Below are 22806 nucleotides of genomic sequence, written 5' to 3'. Positions count from 1 at the left end.
TCAAGGAGCAACAACAGGGCAGGGCTGGGATATATATTACGACTTCTGTCCCATAAAGAGGAAGCCGAGAAGGGTTTCCCCCTCCATTTCAAAGTCTCCGCCTGGCAGTGATTTACTACCTACCAGTAAGCCAACGCAACAGGTTTGCAAAGACTTCCTTGTATTATACCTCCAAGAAAACTGCAGCTGAAGAGCATGGCTTTCTGAGAAGCAGTTGTGCTCATAGTGAAACTGTGGTGTTTTCTCCTCTTGGGCTTTATCTTCTTGACCTGGGACCATCATGAGCTCCAAGCCAGAGCCTCCAAAAAGGAACCGAAGCAAGATTTATACCAGCTTGTGGGATTTTAAAGGAATGACGGAGAGCGAAATGAGCTTCCGGGCAGGAGACCTGTTCCAGGTGATAGAGAAGACAGGAGATTGGTGGTGGGCCAAGAAACTGGATGCCTTGGGCAAGAATTCACAAGAAGGTTATGTCCCCTCCAACTACTTGGCCAAGCAGGAGACCGTGGAAGCGGAACCGTAAGTACTGACTATTGGACATGGATTTGAAAGAAGCGAGGTTTCATGTGCTTTGGACTTATTTATTGTTTATTTATTTATTTACAGTATTTATATTCCGCCCTTCTCACCCCGCAGGGGACTCAGGGCGGATTACAGTGTACACATATATGGCAAACATTCAATGCCAATTTTGACTTACAACATATACAGACATACAAAGAGGCTATTTAACTTTTTCTGGCCACCAGGGGAGCTGTCGCTTTCATCGTCCATCTGCAACGCTGATGAAGTACTTCCGCATTCCCCACATGCTTTTTTGCTGGAGGGCTTTGCTGGAGTCTTTTTTATGGCCTCATAAATTAGTTACTTTAGCCTTCCCACACTTTAAGGTGGTACCTAATTTTCCTGCTTGACAGATGCAACTGTCTTTTGAGTTGCAAAGGTCGACAACAGGCTACACAATTGGTTGGAAACCCACTCCAACCTGGGCTGGGTTCAAACTCATGACCTTTTGGTCAGAGTGATCTTAATGCTGCTGACACTCAGCCCGCTGCGCCACAATCTCTCTCATGCCTCTCTCCATCTTTCTGTGCTGCACTTATGAAAGTTGGGTAGATATGCAAAAGTAACAGAAGTACAGCACAACCCCTGTATCCACAGGACCAGTATTCACAGTTTGATTTAGTGGTAAAATATGTCCTCCTTATGCATTTTTAGGTCCCCCAGCATGAATCTATATCAGTCATGGGCAAACTTGGGCCCTCCAGGTGTTTTGGACTTCAACTCCCACAATTCCTAACAGCCGATAGGCTGTTAGGAATTGTGGGAGTTGAAGTCCAAAACACCTGGAGGCCCCAAGTTTGCCCATTTCTGATCTATATGTTGTTCTTGGTTTTGAAGTCTTTCATTTAAACAGCAATTATCTGCAATTTTATATATGCATGCAAAGATTTGGAACGTATCCACTGTGTATATTCTATAAGAGCCATATAATATCTTTATATGGCACTTTGGTAATAAAAGAATTCTTTTTTCAGCTGCTTTAAAAAAATCCCAATTTTTCTCTTCCATTGCTATTTTCGCCATTTATTCTCAACCTACTTCAGTTTCTGCAAACAGTGTCAAACATGCTCTTTATGAGGTCAAAATTTGTGTGCATTGTGGAATCACTGCAATATGACACTACTTTAATTGCCATGGTTCAATGCTATAGATCCACAGCTGTTTTTACAAGGCCTTTCACCTTCTGTGCCAAAGAGTGCTGCTGCCTCACCAAACTACAAGTCCTGGGATTTCATAGCAATGAGTCATAGCAGTTAAAGTGGTATCACGCTGCATTCATTCTGTGGTGTAGATGCACCTTCTGGGAGAGGAGAGGAGAGGAGAAAGAAGTCTTGTTCTTCCCTGTAAACTCAACCAAAGGCAAACTGCTGCAGTCTTTCCAAACGTCTCTATTCCTCCATGTCCACAACTTTTTGCCAACTTGATCACTTCCTGGTGTTGTTTGACCACATGTCTCAGGTTTTAATTTGTGAAATGTTGGAAGATTTGGACTGATAGATATGGAAAACAAGCAGAGGTGTACATTTATATTGAACTTCAGTTACTGAGAAAAAGCATGCTAGTGAATATAATAAGGCTGCAATGCCACTGCAAGAATGTCATCTAATCCACTTTGCACCAACACACTTCGACCAAAGAGACTAGGAACATGATTTGAACATGAGCTAAAATTCAGCCCACTCATTTATTTATTCATTTGGTGGCGCAGTGGGTTAAAGGACTGAGCTGCTGAGCTTGTTGATCGAAAGGTCACAGGTTCAATTCCGGGGAGCGGCGTGAGCTTCCGCTGTCAGCCCTAGCTTCTGCCAACCTAGTAGTTCTAAAACATGCAAATGTGAGTAGATCAATAGGTACCGCTCCGGCGAGAAGGTAACGGTGCTCCATACAGTCATGCCGGCCACATGACCTTGGAGGTGTCTACGGACACGCTGGCTCTTCGGCTTAGAAATGGAGATGAGCACCACACCCCAGAGTCAGACATGACTGGACTTAATGTCAGGGGACTACCTTTACCTTATCTTTATACCACCTTTCTCACCCCTGGAGAGAATCAAGGCAGTTTACAACATATTAATGGCAAGAATTCAATGCCAACATACAATAAAATAAAATCACAATAATTCTAGAAATCTGAGTGCTTCTGCTGTTAGGAAGAGTTAAAAATATGCTCAGTGCAGTTTAAAAGCATTCTTTGCAAAGTTTCTCACTTAGAACCATGACTATAGATAGAACTGTGGTGCAGCTTTCCAGATCTGGCTGGCAGCAATCCTCACCATTTGGTAGGGCTGCCGGGATTTGCAGTCAATCCCAGGAGGGTTGTCTAATTCCCATTTTAACAGAGAACCACAGAGCTGAAGAGGAATTACTGATTTCCATTCCAACCTGCTGTCAGAGAGAGAGAAATGATTTCTATCTATTGTCGAAGGCTTTCATGGCCAGAATCACTGGGTTGTAGGTTTTTTCGGGCTATATGGCCATGTTCTAGAGGCATTCTCTCCTGACGTATCACCTGCATCTATGGCATGCATCTCAGAGGTAGTGAGGTCTGTTGGAACTAGGAAAATGGGTTTATATATCTGTGGAGTGACCAGGATGGGACAAAGAACTCTTGTCTGCTGGAGCTAAGTGTGAATGTTTCAACTAACCAGCTTGATTAGCATTGCCTGGGGCAATCTTTTGTTGAGAGGTGATTAGATGTCCCTGATTGTTTTCCCTCTGTTGTTTTGCTGTTGTAATTTTAGAGTTTTTTTAATACTGGTAGCCAGATTTTGTTCATTTTCATGGTTTCCTCCTTTCTGTTGAAATTGTCCACATGCTTGTGGATTTCAATCTAATCCCCTCTCAACAAAAGATTGCCCCAGGCAATGCTAATCAAGCTGGTCAGTTGAAACATTCACACCTAGCTCCAGCAGACAAGAGTTCTTTGTCCCACCCTGGTCACTCCATTGTCTAAATTAGGGGTCCCCAAGCTAAGGTCCGGGGGCCAGATACAGCCCTCCAAGGTAAATAACCTTGGAGGGCCGTATCTGGCCCCCAGACCTTAGCTTGGGGACCCCTAATTTAGACAGTGAGTTGGAGCTCATCCTTGCCAAGTTCACACATTGTACAAAACTGGGATGGGTGTCTAAAACTTTGGAAGATAGGAACAGGATTAAAAAGGATATAATAATAAAACTTTATTTATACTCCGCCACCATCTCCTCAAGGGGACTCGGAGCGGCTTACATGAGGCCAAGCCCGACAACACATCAATAGAACAAAAAACAATAAGCAAATAAACAATACAATTAATATAACTCACATATAAACAATAACATGCAAAGATTTAAAAACCTATGGATCTCCATAAACTAGAGAAGTGGGCTGAAATGAATAAAATAAAATTCAACAAATGCAAAATTCTAATTTAGGCCACAAAGCTGAAATACATAGGATGGGTGAAACATGACCCGTAGTATTACATGCAATGTTGGAATAATTGGCGATCATGAATTGACCATGAGCCAACAATGTGATACTGTGGCAAAGACAGTGAATGTTATTTTAGCCTGTATTAATAGAAACTTAGTTTCCAAGTCAACAAAAACAGTTCTTACAGTCTATTCTGCACTGGTCATGTCTCATCTAGGTTTCTGATGGGTATCTCATTTTAAGAAGTATATAGACAAATTGGTTTCAGAAAAAAGGCAATGAAGATGACAAGAAATATGGAGAACAAAACATGAGGAAATGTTGAAAGAGCTGGACATGTTCAGCTTGATAAAGAGAAGACTCCGGGGTGACAGCTTGATAAAGAGAAGACTGCAAGGTGAAGGGTGACAGGATGACACCCTTCAAATACTTTAAGACCTGTCACAGAGAGCAGAGATTGTCAGGTCTGATAGTTTTGAGTTGCAGAAGGGTAGATTTCCACTGAACATTAGAAGGAATCTCTTGACAGTTAGAGCGGTTCAGCAACAAAACCAATTTGCCTAAAGTCATGATGGATCTCTTTCTCTAGACATGTTCAAACAGAGTTTAGAGATACTTCAGCTTGAGATCCTGCAATGATCTATAGGTTGGACTTGATGACCCATGCAACCCCTACAAATCTATGATTCTATAATAGCTCCCACTTGAGTGTGGAAGATACTGTTTTGGCTATTCCAGAACCAGCTATAAGTTCAATTTGAATACATGTTAAGAGCTTCCATGTAGATCTTCCACCTTGAGAAGCAGTGCATATATCGGATTCCCAGCTTTCATGATACCAAAATGATGACCACCTCCTTTGTCTCATTCCTCTTGCCCTTACACAACCATCTGTTTTATGATCTAATGTTTCACAGATAAAAACCAAAATGCAAGTGACCAAGCAACAGAAGTATGGTGGCAAAAAATATTAATAAGGAGAAATGAAAGATGTCAGAAGATACCTCCTCCACTTTGCTTTTGCCTCAGTCTCAAGGGAAGGCCAAATTTCCAACCTCCTCCTCTCCTTTCCTCCAACTGAGTAAATTGAAAGCAAAGTACTTTTGGACTTTTAACTCAATTGGCACCAATTGAAGTGAGGCAAAGATAAAGGGAAAAAAGCAAGAGAATAGAAAAAATGCGATATTTTGAAAGCAGTTGGAATAATGGGATGAATGTGGATTAATTGCCAAACGGACATCTTGGAGGGTACGATTTCTTTTGTCATTGCGGGAAGCAAAATGTTGGAATAGATCGATCTGTAGATCCAGATAATCAATTTCGTATGCTCCTATAGGTGGTTTTTTGGGCAGATCTCCCGTTCTGAAACCGAACATCGGTTGATGTCAGACGAAAACAAAACAGGAGCCTTCCTGATCCGGATCAGTGAGAAAATGGGAGCTGAATATGTTTTGTCAGGTAAGGATGTTGGACTCTCCTTCTATTTCTTACTGACGTGAACAGATGTAAACCAAGAGAGTCCATCTGTGAGTTCCATCTTCATTTTTCACTTGTGGCTGCTTTTGGAACAGTATACAATAAAACGTAACATGCAATAGAACTCTTTGGGGAACCTCCAAATTGTGGTGGACTACAACTCCCAAGAGCCCTTGCTGAATTAGATAAGTCAGCAATGTTGGAAGGTGCAATCCAATAATTTACGGTCCTGCAGTAGAGATTTTATAGATAGATAGATAGATAGATAGATAGATAGATAGATAGATGGACTGGACTAAAATCTAAAAGGATAAGAGGAGCCACCAGGCTTTGAAGCTGCAAGGCCATTCAGTGCTAATCAAAGTGGCCAATTGCAACATTTACATTTGCCTCAGACAAGAGTTCTTTCTCCCACACTGGACATTTCACAGATATACAGTCCTCCCTTGCCTAGTTTCCAACAGACTTCACAATCTCTGAGGATGCCTGCCATAGATGTGGGTTTAATATCAAGAGAAAATGCCTCTAGAACATGGCCATACAGATAAGCAGATGGTGATTGGTCTGTGACATATGTTCTGTATCTCAAAGGCTAGAGCTGATAAGGGAAAACAGGTGCAATTTTTGTAACCAGCAGGTCAAATATACCCAGAAACAGGGCACCAAAATGTGTGTTGTCCAGTGTAGTAGTTGGATATCATTTGAGCTCCATCCTTTGGACTTTAGAGATGTGTAGCTTGGCTATTTATTTATCGTGTCAGGCAACCAGACAATTGTATTACATTTCTAACAGAATAAAACAAACAAACAAACAAACAGACGAAACACAAAATTTGCAAGCTTGGTAGTTGATTAAATGTCCTTTGACCAGTAGCTGGCCACTTGGAGTGCCTCCGATGTTGCCGCAAGAAGGTCCTCCATTGTGCATTTAGCAGGGCTCAGGTTGCATTGCAGGAGGTGGTCAGTGGTTTGCTCCTCTCCACATTTGCATCTCCTGGATTCCACTTTGTAGCCCCATTTCTTAAGGTTGGCTCTGCATCTCATGGTGCCAAAGTGCAGTGTGTTCAGCGCCTTCTAAGTCGCCCAGTTTTCTGTGTGCCCAGGGGGGAGTCTCTCATTTGGTATCAGCCATTGGTTGAGGTTCTAGGTTTGAGCCTGCCACCTTTGGACTCTCGTTTGCTGAGGTGTTCCAACAAGTGTCTCTATAGATCTTAGAAAACTATTTTTTGATTTAAGTCATTGACGTACTGCCTGATACCCAAACAAGGGATGAGCTGGAGATGTCACTGCCTAGGTCCTTTCACTATTGGCTGCTACTTCCCGGCAGATGTCAGGTGGTGCAATACTGGCTAAACAGTGTAATTTCTCCAGTGATACAGGGCGCAGACACCCCGTGATAATGCAGCATGTCTCATTAAGAGCCACATCTACAGTTTTAGTGTGGTGAGATGTGTTCCACACTGGGCATGCATACTCAGCAGCAGAGTAGCATAGCGCAAGGGCAGATGTCTTCACTGTGTCTGGTTGTGATCCCCATGTTGTGCCAGTCAGCTTTCATATGATATTGTTTCTAGCACCCACTTTTTGCTTGATATTCAGGCAGTGCTTCTTATAGGGTAGAGCACGGTCCAGGGTGACTCCCAGGTATTTGGGTGTGCTGCAATGCTCCAGTGGGATTCCTTCCCAGGTCATCCTCAATGCTTGGGATGCTTGTCTTGGTAGCTTGGTGAAGAATGTGGACTTCCATGCTAGTGTGCTCTAATCCATTCAGTTAAACTATAGCCCTGGAGTGCTCCAGCAGAGACTTCACCAAACTATAAATCCCAGGATTTCATGGGATGGGGATGTGGCAGTTCAGGAGACATCAATCTGTAGATGTGTAGATGTGAGATGCAGAGAGAAAGCAATGGGAGGTTCTCCAAAGCCTCAGCTACAGCGCATGCCATAAGAGAGATTCTCCTAAGCTCTCATGCTGTGTGGGAACTGGCATCTTACCCAATTAAGACTGGCACTTACGGGAACCCGGAGATATTGACACAGGCTTTAATGACCTGGGTGTTTTCTTTTTGCAACCTTGCACTTCACCTCTCTTTTTTGCAATTTCACAGTGCGAGATGACTCACTGGTGAGGCACTACAAGATCTTGTGTAACGCGCAGGGGGATTTCTACATGAATCCTGCCCGGCCTTTTCCAGATCTGCCTTCTCTACTCCAGCATTACAAGGGGAAAGGGCTCACCCATGGGTTAAAGCCTTTGACCCCTTGCTACAAGGTAAGGGAAGAAAATAGAAAGGCATTTCTCCCTGCAAGGCAATGCTGTTCAAATCTGCTCCAAGTTACTGTTAGCTAATGACAGTAAACATTCAGTCTAGACCAGGCATGCGCAAACTTCAGCCCGCTAGGTGTTTTGGACTTTAACTCCCACAATTCCTAACAGCTGTTAGGAATTGTGGGAGTTGAAGTCCAAAACACCTGGAGGGCTGAACTTTGCCCATTCCTAGTCTAGATACTGTAAAGGTCAAAGAAAATCAGAAGATGGAGTTCCAGGTGCTGATAAATGGTCGCTTGCTGTATTCAATATCTTTTATTGTTGACTTGGATGATGGAATGGAAGGAATGCTTATGAAATTTCTGATAACATCAAACTGGAAAGGATGACTAATACATAATCCAATAACAGATTAATGAGCTGGGCCAAAGCCAACAAAATGCATTTTGGTAGGGAGAAATGTACACTAGTACACTTAGGCAGAAAAGATGAAATGCATAGGAATAGGATGGGTGACACCTGGGTTGAAGACACTACACGTGAACAACACAAAAAAAGAAAAGTGTTTTTTATTGTCCAAAAACTTAAATATCAAGGGGGAAAATACAGAACATGTGGAAGGAATCTAAGAGACTTAGTAGACCACAAGCTAAACATGAGTTAGCAGCATCATTCAGCCAAAAAAGCCAATGTGATTCTATGCTGCACCAATAGGAATTTATTTATTTATTTATTTATTTATTTATTTAGGACATATGTATCCTGTCCTATCTTGACCTCTGTAGGGCAACTAACAACCGGCATGCCATGGTGCCCACAACCAAAAGCATAAATATACAATTTAAATAAAAACAGTATAAAAACATTCAAACAGTTAATCAGTCTCCAATTTAAGTCATCATCCTAAAAGCAGTCCATCAAATCCATTAAAGCCATCGCTTTGCCAGCAGGTCAGCCTAGTCTGCAAAGGCCTGATCCCATAGCCAGGATTTCACTTGTTTCCAAAAGGCCAGGAGGGATGGAGCAGTTCTAATTTCGCTTGGGAGGAAATTCCACAGCCGAGGGACCAGCACAGAAAAGGCCCTGGATTGCAGGAAATCATAGTACCACTGTGTTCTGCCTCATCAGGAAACACACTATGTCCAGTTCTGGCCCACACAGTTCAAGGAGATTGACCAGCTGGAACACATCTGGTGGCAGGAGATCAAAATAATCAAAGATCTGGAAGCAAAGCCCCATGAGGAGGAGCTTAGGAGCTGGGGATGCTTTGCTTCTAGGAGAGGCTAGAGGGGGCATAATAGTCATGTTTACATATTTGAAAGGATGCTATATAGAAGAGGGCACCAGCTTACTTTCTGCTATATTTTGGTTCCCAAACTGTGGTCCATGGACCACCAGTGATCCACAAGAACAAAAATATGGTCTATAGCCTCACCATTACTACACCATTGCCTCGAAACCATGCTGCAACGAGAGTGACTGGTCTCATGAAACCCTCTAATAGTGCCAAGGCAACAAGGATGTCGGGAGGGAAGAGGCTGACTACCCGTGAGCGATTACTACCACATCCTGTCTAGATTATTAAATATGGTTTTCTGTGGGTGAGCAGATGTTCTGTTTCAGAAACTAGAGCTGATGTGGTCTATCCAATGCAATTTTCTGAATCAGCACCCCAAATAACCAAACTGAATCTAAGGTTGACCAAAAACTGATTTGTAACCCTTTTGGTACTAATGTTGGAGAGTAGTCCTTAGTCAAAATGATCCCTGGTAAAAAAAAAAAAAAAAAAAAAAAAGGTTGGGAACCACTGCTCTAGAGACTTGCAGAAAAAGATATTCAATCTAAGAGCTATTTAACAGTGAAATATGCTTGGAGTGTGCCAGAGAGTCTCCTTTTCTGAAGGTTTTTAAACAAAGGCTGGATGGCCATCTCTCTAAAGTGCTTTTTTTGCTTCTTTATGGCAGAGAGTTGTATTGGATGATCTTAGTGGTCTAGCTTTATGATGCTTGGGTGTGTCACATTCTCTCAACCTTCAGAAAGGCAATAACAAACTCTCCCTGCCAAGAAAACCTTATGGTATGGTTCCCGTAAATCAGAGGTGGTTTAAAGGTACTTAACGACAACAAAGAAGGGTGGGGACCCTCTTTCCCACCAAGGGTCAAGTTCTATTCCAGTAAAATTATCACGGGCCGCTTTCTGCTAGTGAGTGAGGCTAGTAAAGACATACTGAACGAGCTCAAAAGTACTGTCATGCATTTGGTTAAAGGTCTCGTTTTACAAGCTCGGAGGAACAAATATACAAAGACTGAGAACCTACCAAGTGATGGTGGGAAGTGATAGTGGACATTGGGAGAAGCCCTTAGAGTTCAGTAGGGAATCAAAGAGGGCCAGAATTGCCTGCAGGGCCTGATGTTCCCAGCCCCTAGTATAGTGTTTTCAGACATTTTGCATTATACACCATTCAGTTGGAATCCTTATGAAAATCCTGCAGAGTGGATTAAAAGTCTCCTCCATATTTCATGTCAGGTGGGCAGACTGAGAGGGATAGTAACCTGCCTGAAGTCACCTAGGATGCATCTATGCTATAGAAATAATGCAGTTTGGCACCACTTTAACTACCATGGCTCAGTGCAATGGAGTCCCAGGAGTTGTAATTTTAGACTTACCTGTCAAAGAGTACTGGGTTTTTCCCAAACTACAACTTCCACGATGCCATATCATTGAGGGGAGTAGGCTTGATAGTGATTGCAATGTTTACATGAACTGCTGATGGATAGGCTCTGATAAAGTCTTGGGATACTGAATTGGATTGGATTTGGCTAAATGGTTGTTAATAATGTTTTTAAAATGGTTTTAACTTAATGGTTTTATTTAATGTGTAATGCTGATGAATTTTGTATGTGTTCTGTATGTGTTGGCATTGAATTGTTGCCATTGTAAGCCATCCTGAGCCCCCCTTTGGGGGTTGAGAAGGCCAATCTTCCTGGAAAGAAGTGACGAGCGGAGTGCCGCAGGGTTCCGTCCTGGGCCCGGTCCTGTTCAACATCTTTATTAATGACTTGGATGAAGGGCTAGAAGGCAGGATCATCAAGTTTGCAGATGGCACCAAATTGGGAGGGATAGTCAATACTCCAGAGGACAGGAGCAGGATTCAAAACAATCTTGACAGATTAGAGAGATGGGCCAAAACTAACAAAATGAAGTTCAACAGTGACAAATGCAAGATACTCCACTTTGGCAGGAAAAACGAAATGCAAAGATACAGAATGGGGGACAATGCCTGGCTCGAGAGCAGTACGTGTGAAAAAGATCTTGGAGTCCTCGTGGACAACAAGTTAAACATGAGCCAACAATGTGATGTGGCGGCAAAAAAAGCCAATGGGATTTTGGTCTGCATCAATAGGAGCATAGTGTCTAGATCTAAGGAAGTCATGCTACATCTCTATTCCGCTTATACCACACCTGGAATACTGTGTCCAATTCTGGGCACCACAATTCAAGAAAGATATTGACAAGCTGGAATGTGTCCAGAGGAGGGAGGGTGACTAAAATGATCAAGGGTCTGGAGAACAAGCCCTATGAAGAGCGGCTTAAGGAGCTGGGCATGTTTAGCCTGAAGAAGAGAAGGCTGAGAGGAGATATGATAGCCATGTATAAATATGTGAGAGGAAGCCACAGGGAGGAGGGAGCAAGCTTGCTTTCTGCTTCCTTGGAGACTAGGGCGCAATGGAACAATGGCTTCAAACTACAAGAGAGGGGATTCCATCTGAACATGAGGAAGAACTTCCTGACTGTGAGAGCCGTTCAGCAGGGGAACTCTCTGCCCCGGAGTGTGGTGGAGGCTCCTTCTTTGGAAGCTTTTAAATAGAGGCTGGATGGCCATCTGTCAGAGGTGATTTGAATGCAATATTCCTGCTTCTTGGCAGAATGGGGTTGGACTGGATGGCCCATGAGGTCTCTTCCAACTCTTTGATTCTATGATTCTAGGGGACAAATGTTGGAAATAAATAAATAAATAAATAATTGAGCCGTTGCAATCAAAGTGGTATCAAACTGCAGTAATTCTACAGTGTAAAGGCATCCCTAGTAAGTTCAGAGGAAAAGCACCTTCTTAATTCATAGGCCAGTGTCTTGGCTAGTCAACAATACCAGGTTCTGGAGTGGTTTCCTTGGCTTTTTGAGATTTGCTGTAGGAGTGTCTAATACAAGGAAACAAATCGCAGTGCGATCTTTGTGCCTTTTTTCCTTGTCTCAAATATTCCAGCCAGACAGCATGTGACCGCTCCAAACCAGAATTTCCAGTTTCCAGAAAAAGACGTGGAAAAAAGAATGAGCTGGCCAGTCTTGTTTTCTCCTCACTCTTTTTCTACGCAAAGCCTTGTTTGAAAAGAAAGGACACAAGACCAAGGCAATGCTTTGTGCATGTTTAGAAGCACTTTTGGGTTCTGAATGTTAGAAACCAAAAGTTTGGTGAAGTTAGCTGTGCAATATTAAGCAAAGTCTGAGGATGATAGGGGAAAATCCTAAAGCCTTGACTTTAGGACTGAAACCACTGGAATTCCCCAACCATCATGAGTATTGTCATGAGCGAAAATTGTAAGAGTTGAAAGGAACTAACTACATGGCCCATTGAGCCCAAATCCCAGCTCAGTGCAGGATCTCCAGCTAAAATATCACCAACATTTAGCTGTCCAGCCTCTTCTTGATTATGGCTGCATGTAATGGTGTTTCCAATCTATTCCACACTTAATCAGTTTACGAATCAAATATTATGGGGGACCTTGTCAAACACATTAGTGAAATATAGATAAACAACATCCGCAACATTCTCACCATCGTTTGGGAGTTGTAGTTGCTGGGATTTATAATTCACCTACAATCAAAGACCATTCTGAACTCCACCAACAATAGAATTGAACTAAACTTGACACACAGAACTCCAATGAGCAACAGAAAATGCTGGAAGGGTTTAGTGGGCATTGATCTTGAGTTTTGGAGTTGTACTTCACCTACATCCAGATAGCACTGTGGATTCAAACAATGATAGATCTGGACCAAACTTGACACAAACACTCAATATGCCCAAATGTGAATTCTGGTGGAGTTTGGGGAAAATAGACCTTGACATTTGGGAGTTGTAATTACTGAGATTTATAGTTCCCCTACAATCGAAGCGCATTCTGAACCCCACCAATGCTAGAATTGGGCCAAACGTCCCACACAGAACCCCCATGCCTTGAAGGGACTCACTGGCATAAGCCTCCCTCCAGCCTCACATTCTCTCCTTGCCCATACATGTGCACCACCCTGCAATGCGCTGAGCATGCTTGCTCTCTCCTCCCCACTTGGAATCTCATAGCCTTCCCCTTGTTTGAGAGGCCGGCCAATCACAGCGGAGGAGGGCTTTTGATTGGAGGATTTGCGGTCTGTTTCCAAAAAGGAAGAGGACAGGCAGAGAGATCTTCAGCCTTCTCTGCCAAAGGGGTTCCTAAGACCATCAAAAATATGTTTTCTGATGGTCTTTGGTGACCCCTCTGAAGCCCCCTCATGACCTCCCTAGAGATCCTGACCCCCAGCTTGAGAAACGCTGACCTAGTGCTTCCCAACCTTGGGTCCTCCAAGTGTTTTGGACTTCAACGCCCAGAAATCCCAGCCATCTTACCAGCTGTTAGGAATTGTGGGAGCCGAAGTCCAACAACACCTGGAGGACCAAAGGTTGGGAACCACTGATCTAGACAAATGCTTCTGATATGGGGAACTGGTAGGGTTTTTTCCCCAGATCTATATTTATGCTTATGGAATATAACTCTTAATTCTTTCCTGCAAACTTGTCATTAATTCTAGAATAGCATCAGTGAAAGAACAGCAGTGTACTTACACAAGTACAATGTACTTACACAAGTTACTTACACTGAACATGATAGACTGCTGTCCTCTATTACCTGTCTTCAAAACTGCCCATGGCAGTTCCATCAGCCATAAATGGTTAATTAATAGTAAATGAGTCATTGGACAGTCCTAGCTAGAGGGACAGGCAATAATCACCAATTAGCATTAAGAATCTCCTGAAGTAGTGGTGCCACCACTAGGGAATCCCTGAATCATGCACTCATCAATCAAAGTGGGAAATCCCCACCAAGGCCATATTACTCTTCTAAAAGTTTGCATCTGAGGAGGTTTCCCCAGTCTATAGCGGATGTGCAAAGCAGATGCACATAAAATGATAGAATTGAAAGAGACCACAAGGGCCTTTCATTCCAGATTGCTTCTTAACCTTCTCTTTGCAGGATTCAACCTACCCAGATCTCTGAGCCACCTCTCCTAGGGATTCATGGTTTCCAGACTCTTGACCAATTACTAAAACATGAAACCAACAGACTCCTGTAGTCATTCTATGGTTCAACAGCAAAGCAGTTACGTAGGCCAAGAAACATAGAGAAAATCGAAAGGCAACAGCATGATCTTTTGTTAAAAAAGAATAAATAAGTACAACCCAAATAGAAATCATCTCAAAATGTTTGTGTCGCTCAATGCAACTCAGAGTGGTGGTCTGCGACACCATTGGTTGCTGATTTACAGAAAGTTTCAGGAAAAGATAGAAATGGTTGTTGCTCCCTGGCCCTGGGTAACCTGTCATGAATTTTTTGCTATTTTTTTCTCTCTCCAGCAAGAGCCCAAGTCGATGCCACACTGGGATGACTGGGAAAGGCCAAAGGAAGAATTCAGCCTCATCCGGAAAGTGGGCGCAGGTTACTTCGGAGAAGTCTATGAAGGATACTGGAAGGACAGAGTCAAGGTGGCCATCAAAGTCCTCTCCAGAGGTGAGGATTTGAATTTGCAAAGAAGCTCATTTGGCTGAGGAGTGATCAAGCTGCGCAAGTCCAAGCCTATAATGGCCACTCTCCAACTGAGCAATATCTAATACCCTGTGAGACCAAAAGCTGAGACTACGGGTGAATCTACATTGCAGAATTAATATAATTTGATCCACTGTAACTGCTGTGGCTCAAGGCTGCAGAATCCTGGGAGTTGTAGTTTGATGAGGCACCTGTAGTCTTTGACAGAGAAGGTTAAAGACCTTGAAAATCTGCAACTCTCATGATTCCATAGCATTGAGTCATGGTAGTTAAAGGGGTGCCAAACTGCATTAATTCTACAGTGTAAATGCATATTATTTGAAAGTAAATAATATGGCAACCCAGAGTTGGGTGAGGGGGAATTACTGCCTTTTCCCATATTGTAGCCAAAAGAATTGCTCTCTCTGTATCTCTCTCCTTTTTCTTTATTATCACAAACAACCCACAGGAGTTGAGTATCGGTAACTTACTCCTTGCTCCACCTGACCATTTCTCTCCTTATCTTTCCCTGCTTTCTCTACTTCCTCTCTCCTATGACTAGTAGATAGAGTTTCATTAAAAAAAAAACAGATCCAGAAGCAGTGATTTATATCTATAACGTCCCTGGTAGAACTGGAACAACAAGCAAAACCTCAAGTTAAACTGGTCCAGATAAAAACACCTTGGAGAGCTTTGTGAGAACAGTGACTTACAATCCGAGAAGCATTTGCAGGTTTCGGGTGACTCATCCATTAGACTGGCATTTGGAGGTTCCTGCGTTTGCATGCTTTGCATGCCAGCATGTTTTAACTGGGATAAAGGTCAAGAGCCAATCATAGCTTTCTGGTCTCTGATGATGTTTCTCAGGCAACGTATGGGGTCAAAATGGAAATTCCCAAGCAGGCCTTGGCATTGATGGCAAGTTCAGGGGCCAATGTCCTGTGGCAAAATTTTCCGGGGATCATGCATGCCACCAGCAATCAGATTAAATCCAGAATGGATGCAAGTTCATTTGTAGATGTGAAAAATTGCTATTTGGGGAATAGTAGTGAGTAGGAGCAGAGGGGAGTAACCTATTTAAAAGGTGAATAATTCCCATGCTTAGGTGCAATTTGCCCTAGAATTATAGAGTTGGAAGAGACCTCATGGGCCATCCAGTCCAACCCCCTGTCAAGAAGCAGGAAAAATGCATTCAAAGTCTCTATTTAAAAGCCTCCAAAGAAGGAGCCTCCACTACACTTTGGGACAGAGAGTTCCAGTGCTGAATAGCTCTCACAGTCAGGAAGTTCTTCCTAGTCTCCAGGGCAGCAGAAAACAAGCTTTCTCCCTCCTCCCTATGATTTCCCCTCACATATTTATACATGGCCCCCATCATGTCTCCTCTCAGCCTTCTCTTCTGCAGGCTAAACATGCCCAGCTCTTTAAGCCGCTCCTCATAGCGCTTGTTCTCCAGACCCTTGATCATTTTAGTCGCCCTCCTCTGGACACATTCCAGTTTAGAGTCAACATCTCCCTTAAATTATGGTGCCCAAAATTGGACAGAGTATTGCAGGTGTGGTCTGACCAAGGCAGAATAGAAGGGTATCATGACTTCCCTGGATTTAGACACTATACTCCTATGTATGCTAACCAAAATCCCATGTTCAGCTTTTTCCCCACGAGAATTCCAAGATCTTTTTCACACGTACTGCTGTCGAGTATCTTGCATTTGGCCCTGTTGAACTTAATTGTGTTATTTTTGGCCAATCAGCTCTCTAAACTATTAAGATCATTTTGAATTCTGCTCCTGTCTTCTGGTGTTGTCTGCAAACTTGATGATCTTTTTCTTGCTTGAATAAGGCAAGCTGAGAAGTCTGTATCCTCCAGCATTTTGCAAATGAATACCAGGAGATATGTGGCCAAGCACTATGCAAAATGGGGAAAGTTAAGGAAAAACATATAGGTTAGATGAGGCTTGTAGCAGTTTGCTTTTGCCTGAGCCATCAGGGATGGGCAAGATCATGCCTCCTCCTCTCATCCTGCTACCAAGTTAATCGAGTGCAAACTACTTTTGTACTTTAAACTCAGTTTGCAACTATTGATTTAAAAGGGGGAAAGTGGGAGGAGATGTGAAAATCTGGGACGTTTTAAAAGCAGCAGAAGCATTAGAATGATAAAAGATTAATTGGGGCTGTTTCTGCAAATCAGAAGAGTTAGAGAGTATGGGAATTGGGAAGCGTTATGAACCACATAAACACACTTTCCTTTCTTGAAAAATATCTCAAAAATTATTGTATAGTTCCCTAATAAAACTGCCTTGGGAAGTGTATGGAATTAAAACCCCAAAAGGCAAATAGCAACAACAAGACAAGGAGCCAAGGAAAACCCAGTTGAGTTGATGCAACTGGAGGGTGTCATTTTCCTCTCTCTTTTTCCAAAGCAAAGTCTTTAATTTTATGTTCTGACACTTTATGCTCCCCTATGACATCTTCCTCTGTGCAGCTGACTTCCCTTATCATATTAAATCTCACTTCTGCTTGGAAGCAAAAGGATGCATGTAGAACGCATACTCACCAAATGTCCCGATTTAGCAAGGATTGTCCCAATTACTCCTCTGTCATCCCACTTTTTCAGCTGCTTTTAAAATGCTCCAGTTTCTCTCTCATCCTCCTACATTTCTTCCCTGTTCTCTGCTTAGTTGTATTGCTGCAAACTGAGTTCAATGTGCAAAAGTAATGTGTACTCAACCAACTCAGTGATGTTGCTTGGCTATATGTATCCTTGTTATGATCTGTGAGGGTATGTTCTGTGTCTTCACTTGAGAAGTGAAGAGGATTGAGTGGCCCATGAAAGCAGATGTGTGAATCTGCAGGGAGGGATAGAAACCAAAATATTTGCTCATGCCATGTAGGATTTATCATTTATCTCAAAACAAGAAAGTTTCCAAATGCAAAAAGTCCACAGTTCCTCATCCCTTTCCATATGTGGTTGTCTTAATGGTCTCCCTCCTTCCAGATGACTTAGCACACCAGGACATGTTCAAAAATGAAATCGAGGCCATGAAGAAACTGAGGCACAAACACATTCTCTCACTTTATGCCATCTCTTCTCTCGGGGACCCTGTTTACATCATTACAGAATTCATGAGCAAAGGGAACCTGCTGGAATTCCTCCGAGGTGAGACACCCCCCCCCCCACCCTCCATTACTGAGAGTTGCACTGCTGTAGCATTATTTCCACAATAAGAATATTCTTGCAGTTGTGTTTCTGTCCATTCTGTGTAATCTGTTGCTGCTGTATTTGTAACAACGAATTCTGAGATCTCAAGGGACATACATGGGATGTGAATTGAGCCAGGCAAGAGAGGTCTGGAAGGGGAAACTAGAAGGGAAACTATTATTTATTTATTTATTTATTTATTTATTTATTTACAGCTTTTATATTCCGCCCTTCTCACCCCGCAGGGAACTCAGGGCGGATTACAGTGTACACATATATGGCAAACATTAAATGCCAATTTTTGACATACAGACACACACAGAGGCTATTTAACTTTTTCTGGCCACCAGGGGAGTTGTTGCTTTCATCGTCCATCTGCGACGCTGATGAAGTACTTCCGCATTCCCCGCATGCTTCCCTGCTGGAATGCTCTGCTGGAGTCTTCTATATGGCCTCATAAATTAGTTAATTTAGCCTCCTCACACTTTAACGTGGTACCTAATTTTCCTACTTGACAGATGCAACTGTCTTTCGGTTTGCAAAGGTCGACAACAGGCTACACACAATTGGTTGGAAACCCACTCCAACCCGGCTGGCTTCAAACTCATGACCTTTTGGTCAGAGTGATCTTAATGCTAGAACTAGAAGAACTAGAAGAAACTAGAAACACTGTAGAATAAATACAGTTTGACACCATTTTAGCTCCCATGACTCAATGCAATGGAATCCTGGAAAATGAGGTTTAAAAAGGTCTTTAGCCTTTCCTGCTAAAGAGTAGTGGTACATCTCCAAACTACAAAATCTCAGGATTCCATTGTATTCAGGCATGGCATTTAAAGTTGGGTCAAACTGCATTCATTCTACAGTGTAGATGCACCCTGAGTGACTTTGTGACTGATGCTAAACATAGAATCCTAGAGTTGGAAGAGACCTCATGTGCCATCCAGTCCAACCCCATTCTGCCAAGAAACAGGAAAATCACACTCAAAGCACCCCAACAGATAGCCATCCATCCTCTGCTTGAAAGCCACACTCCAGTGCAGAGAGATCCACTGCTGAACAGATCTCACAGTTATGAAGTTTTTCCTAATGTTCATGTGGAATCTCATTTCCTGTAGTTTGAAGCCATTGCTCCATGTCCTATGGCCCTTCCACACAGCCTTATATCCCAGAATATCAAGGCAGAAAATCTTATATTATCTGAACGTGTACTCAGATAACCCAGTTCAAAGTAGATATTGTGGGATTTTCTGCCTTGATATTCCGGAATATAGGGCTGTGTGGAAGGGACCCTAGTCTCCAGGGCAGCGAAACAAGCCTGCTCCCTCCTCCCTATGACTTCCCCTTACCTATTTATACATGGCCCTCATCATGTCTCCTCTCAGCCTTCACTTCTGCAGGCTAAACATGTCCAGCTCTTTAAACCTCTCCTCATAGGGCTTGTTCTCCAGAGCCTTGATCATTTAGTAGCTCTCCTCTGGATACATTCCAGCTTGTCAACATCTCCCTTAAATTGTGGTACCCAGTATTCCAGGTGTAGTCTGACCAAGGCAGAATAGAGGGGTAGCATGACTTTCCTGGATAATTCAAAAGAATCATGTGTGGTTCGAGATAAAGACAAATAAAAGTGTCCTGCAATGCTTCTTTCCAGGTCCCGAAGGAGAATGGTTACAAAAAGTAGAGCTGGTGGACATTGCATCCCAGGTGGTCGAGGGGATGTGCTATTTGGAGTCCCAGACTTTTATCCATCGGGATTTAGCTGCCAGGAACATCTTGGTGGGAGAAAACAACATCTGCAAAGTGGGAGATTTTGGAATGGCCAGGCTTATCAAGGTAAATTTGAGATGCAATGAAAAGTCAGCATTGCAATGGGAAGGGAGGAAGGATTGGAGGAAGAAAGTGATAGAAAAAATAAAAATAAAGGACAACTTTCTGAATGTACAGCAATTGAGAATAACTCCAAGCTACAAAAATAGCATTGAACCATGGCAGTGAAATTGTGCCAAAGTGCATTAATCCTGCAGTGTAGAGATGGATCCTTAGAAGTTCTTTCTTTCAAAACATTCAGTTATCAAAGTCATACCAGAATAAAAGTGCCTGACCATAGAAGAACAGCATGGGAGCCAAAGGGAGAACAGTCTCTTCTAAAGATTTTGGGGCTTAGACAGGCTCATATACACTGTACTAAAAGCACATCGAATCATAGAGTTGGAAGAGACCTCGTGAGCCATCCAGTCCAACCCTCTGCCAAGACGCAGGAAAATTGCACTCGAAGCACCCCTGACAGATGGCCATCCAGCCTCTGTTTAAAAGCTTCCAAAGAAGGAGCCTCCACTACACTCCAGGCAGAGAGTTCCACTCTCTGGAAGTACTTCCTAATGTTCAGGTGGAATCTCCTTTCTTGTAGTTTGAAGCCATTGTTCCACGTCCTAGTCTCCAGGGCAGCTGAAAACAAGTCTGTTCCCTCTTCCCTATGACATCCCCTCACATATTTATACATGGCTATCATGTCTCCTCTCAGCCTTCTCTTCTGCAGGCTAAACATGCCAAGCTCTTTCAGCCGCTCCTCATAGGGCTTGTTTGCCAGATCCTTGATCATTTTAGTTGCCCTCCTCTGGGCACATGCCAGCTTGTCAATATCTCTCATCAACTGTGGTGCCCAGAATTAGACACAGTATTCCAGGTGTGGTCTACTCAAAGAGGAATAGAGAGGTAGCATGACTTCCCTAGATCTAGACACTATGCTCCTATTGATGCAGGCCAAAATCCCATTGGCTTTTTTGCCGCCACATCACATTGTTGGCTCATGTTTAGTTTGTTGTCCACAAGGACTCCAAGATCTTTTTCACATGTACTGCTCTCGAGCCAGGCATTGTCCCCTATTCTGTATCTTTGCATTTCATTTTTTACAAAATAATGCAATACATTTATTCCTTCTGTTTCTGCAGGATGACATCTACCTCTCTTATTCCAGCAACATTCCCTACAAATGGACGGCGCCAGAGGCACTTTCCCATGGGCGCTACTCCGTCAAATCTGACGTTTGGTCTTTTGGGATCCTTCTCTATGAAATCATGACTCTTGGACAGAACCCTTACCCAGGTACTATGGAAGAAATCTTGTGTAGGGTTTTTTTTGGGGAGTTTTAAAGGGATTGAAAAAATAATTACTGATATGTATTGTCGAAGGCTTTCATGGCCGGAATCACTGGGTTGTTGTAGGTTTTTTCGGGCTATATGGCCATGGTCTAGAGGCATTCTCTCCTGACGTTTCGCCTGCATCTATGGCAAGCATCCATAGATGCAGGTGAGCATCTGAGGATGCTTGCCATAGATGCAGGCGAAACGTCAGGAGAGAATGACTCTAGATCATGGCCATATAGCCCGAAAAAACATACAACAACCCAGCTACTGATATATTGTCATTTTGTGTCTCTTGTCTTATTATTAACCATACACTTTCTGCCTCCTGTGTTAGGTATGACCAACGGTGAAGTTTTCAAGCATGTCCAAACTGGATTCAAGATGCACTGCCCTCTGAATTGTCCTCCTACGATCTACGGCATCATGTGCAAATGCTGGAGACTCAACCCGAATGAGCGGCCGGACTTCAAGAATCTCAAAGGGGAGCTACAGAGTTACACTCACTATGAGAATCCAGAATGAAGATTTAAAATTCTGCAACATCTTTGTGATCACCAACATCTTGAAATTTGCAAAGTCCTAATAGATGCTGAGGGGAGAGTCCCTGTGTTGGTGGTATAATACTGCCTTTGATAACAATAATGGGGAATTCATATCACTGTCATGTTTGCATTGTGCATTGTGATTCAGGGAGATATATTTGTAATTGACACTTGCAAAAGACGCCTGGATTTCCACCTGGATATAGAAACCATCATCCACAATCATGCACAAGGAAGGGGAAATCATGCACCAATGAGAGGAAGTCCACCTACGTGACTGGATTTGGGGGAAAAAAGCAAAGGGGATACAGAGAAGAGGAGCCAATAGTGAAAGTTGTACTTCCAAGAAAAAAGTGGACTCTTGTATTTCCTTCATTATTTGATGGTGCAATATGCACTCTGAAATATTTCTATTGGAATTGGCAGTGTTTCCACATTGATTTTTGAGTTGCATTTGGTCCATGCCCCAAAGAAGTGGCTCCCGAGGCTGCGTTTGTCTATGGCAACAACAACAACAAAGAACCCAGACTGAAGATTATGTGGTCCTTTAGAATTGAAACTGCTCATAGGAAAGCTGGAATGTGTGCTAGGCAAATCTTTAGAAAAAATTGCTTCATTTCAGGGGACTGCAGTCAACTTTAAAAACAGCTCCATTGCACCTGTTATGTTGCATAAACCACTCACAGATTGTGTTTATTGGGGGAGAAAGAGTTTTATTTACACCACTTGTGAAGGGAATCCAAGTAAATACTGTGACACCATAGGCTAACTTATTGTATTAAAATGAGTTCTATTTGTCCCTGTCTCTCTTTTCTCTTTTTCAAATAACCCACGCCTTTTGTTATATAATCACATAAGTAGGTGTAAAAACCAAAGAACTCACATATTTGTGCTGGCATATGTTTTGTTAGGGCACAGAATGTGTCATCCATAAAGTGCCATCTTTAATTGAGAGATGGCTATTAAAATGTGAAGTGTGTGCCTCTCTCATCTTTGGTGACCCTATGGATTTCATAGGCAAAGAACTTTCAAAGGTGGGTTGCTATTGCCTATCTTTGAATGGAGCGTATAGTAGAGTCGTGCATGGAACCGTTTACCTTTGTTTCATCTGTTCGTTCATTACTTTCATAACCTTCAGGAGCAGGTAATGGGAAGGCCCCTCCCAGTATGAAAATCAGCTCGACACGAAAGCAAACAGGAGCCAATCCTGGCTCCTCACCTGCTTGTCGTGAGCACATTGTGCTCCATGCCTCCTTGCATTCGAAACTCTGTGTGTGTGGTGTGCAGGCCCAGAAAGCATGTGTGCCTGCTTGCAGCCAAGTGCCTTCTATAGAATAAGAATAAGAACTTGCCTCGGAAAGAGAATG

The 22806-nt window shown here is 42.9% G+C and overlaps 1 protein-coding gene across 1 annotated transcript; it reads left to right on the top strand.

Moving 5' to 3' along the window:
* On the top strand, nucleotides 1–22236 carry PTK6 (protein tyrosine kinase 6). The gene is made up of 8 exons (XM_060771938.2): nucleotides 1–519; nucleotides 5312–5433; nucleotides 7560–7723; nucleotides 14388–14541; nucleotides 17551–17712; nucleotides 19406–19587; nucleotides 20703–20856; nucleotides 21232–22236. The coding sequence occupies exons 1-8, from the start codon at nucleotides 281–283 to the stop codon at nucleotides 21417–21419; spliced, it is 1365 nt and encodes a 454-aa protein (XP_060627921.2). The 5' UTR covers nucleotides 1–280; the 3' UTR covers nucleotides 21420–22236.
* Nucleotides 22237–22806: the final 570 nt, after the last annotated feature.

Source organism: Anolis sagrei, chromosome 4, assembly GCF_037176765.1.
Source record: "Anolis sagrei isolate rAnoSag1 chromosome 4, rAnoSag1.mat, whole genome shotgun sequence".
NCBI lineage: Eukaryota > Metazoa > Chordata > Lepidosauria > Squamata > Dactyloidae > Anolis > Anolis sagrei.
Note: the sequence above shows the minus strand (reverse complement) of the source record. Positions and strands in the feature narration are given on the sequence as shown.

Excerpts from the sequence above, each read along its gene's own strand:
- PTK6 (XM_060771938.2), top strand. The coding sequence starts at position 281 with ATGAGCTCCAAGCCAGAGCCTCCAAAAAGGAACCGAAGCAAGATTTAT. Across the intron at positions 520-5,311 it reads GAGACCGTGGAAGCGGAACC|GTGGTTTTTTGGGCAGATCT; the intron begins GTAAGTACTGAC and ends ATGCTCCTATAG. Across the intron at positions 19,588-20,702 it reads GAATGGCCAGGCTTATCAAG|GATGACATCTACCTCTCTTA; the intron begins GTAAATTTGAGA and ends CTGTTTCTGCAG.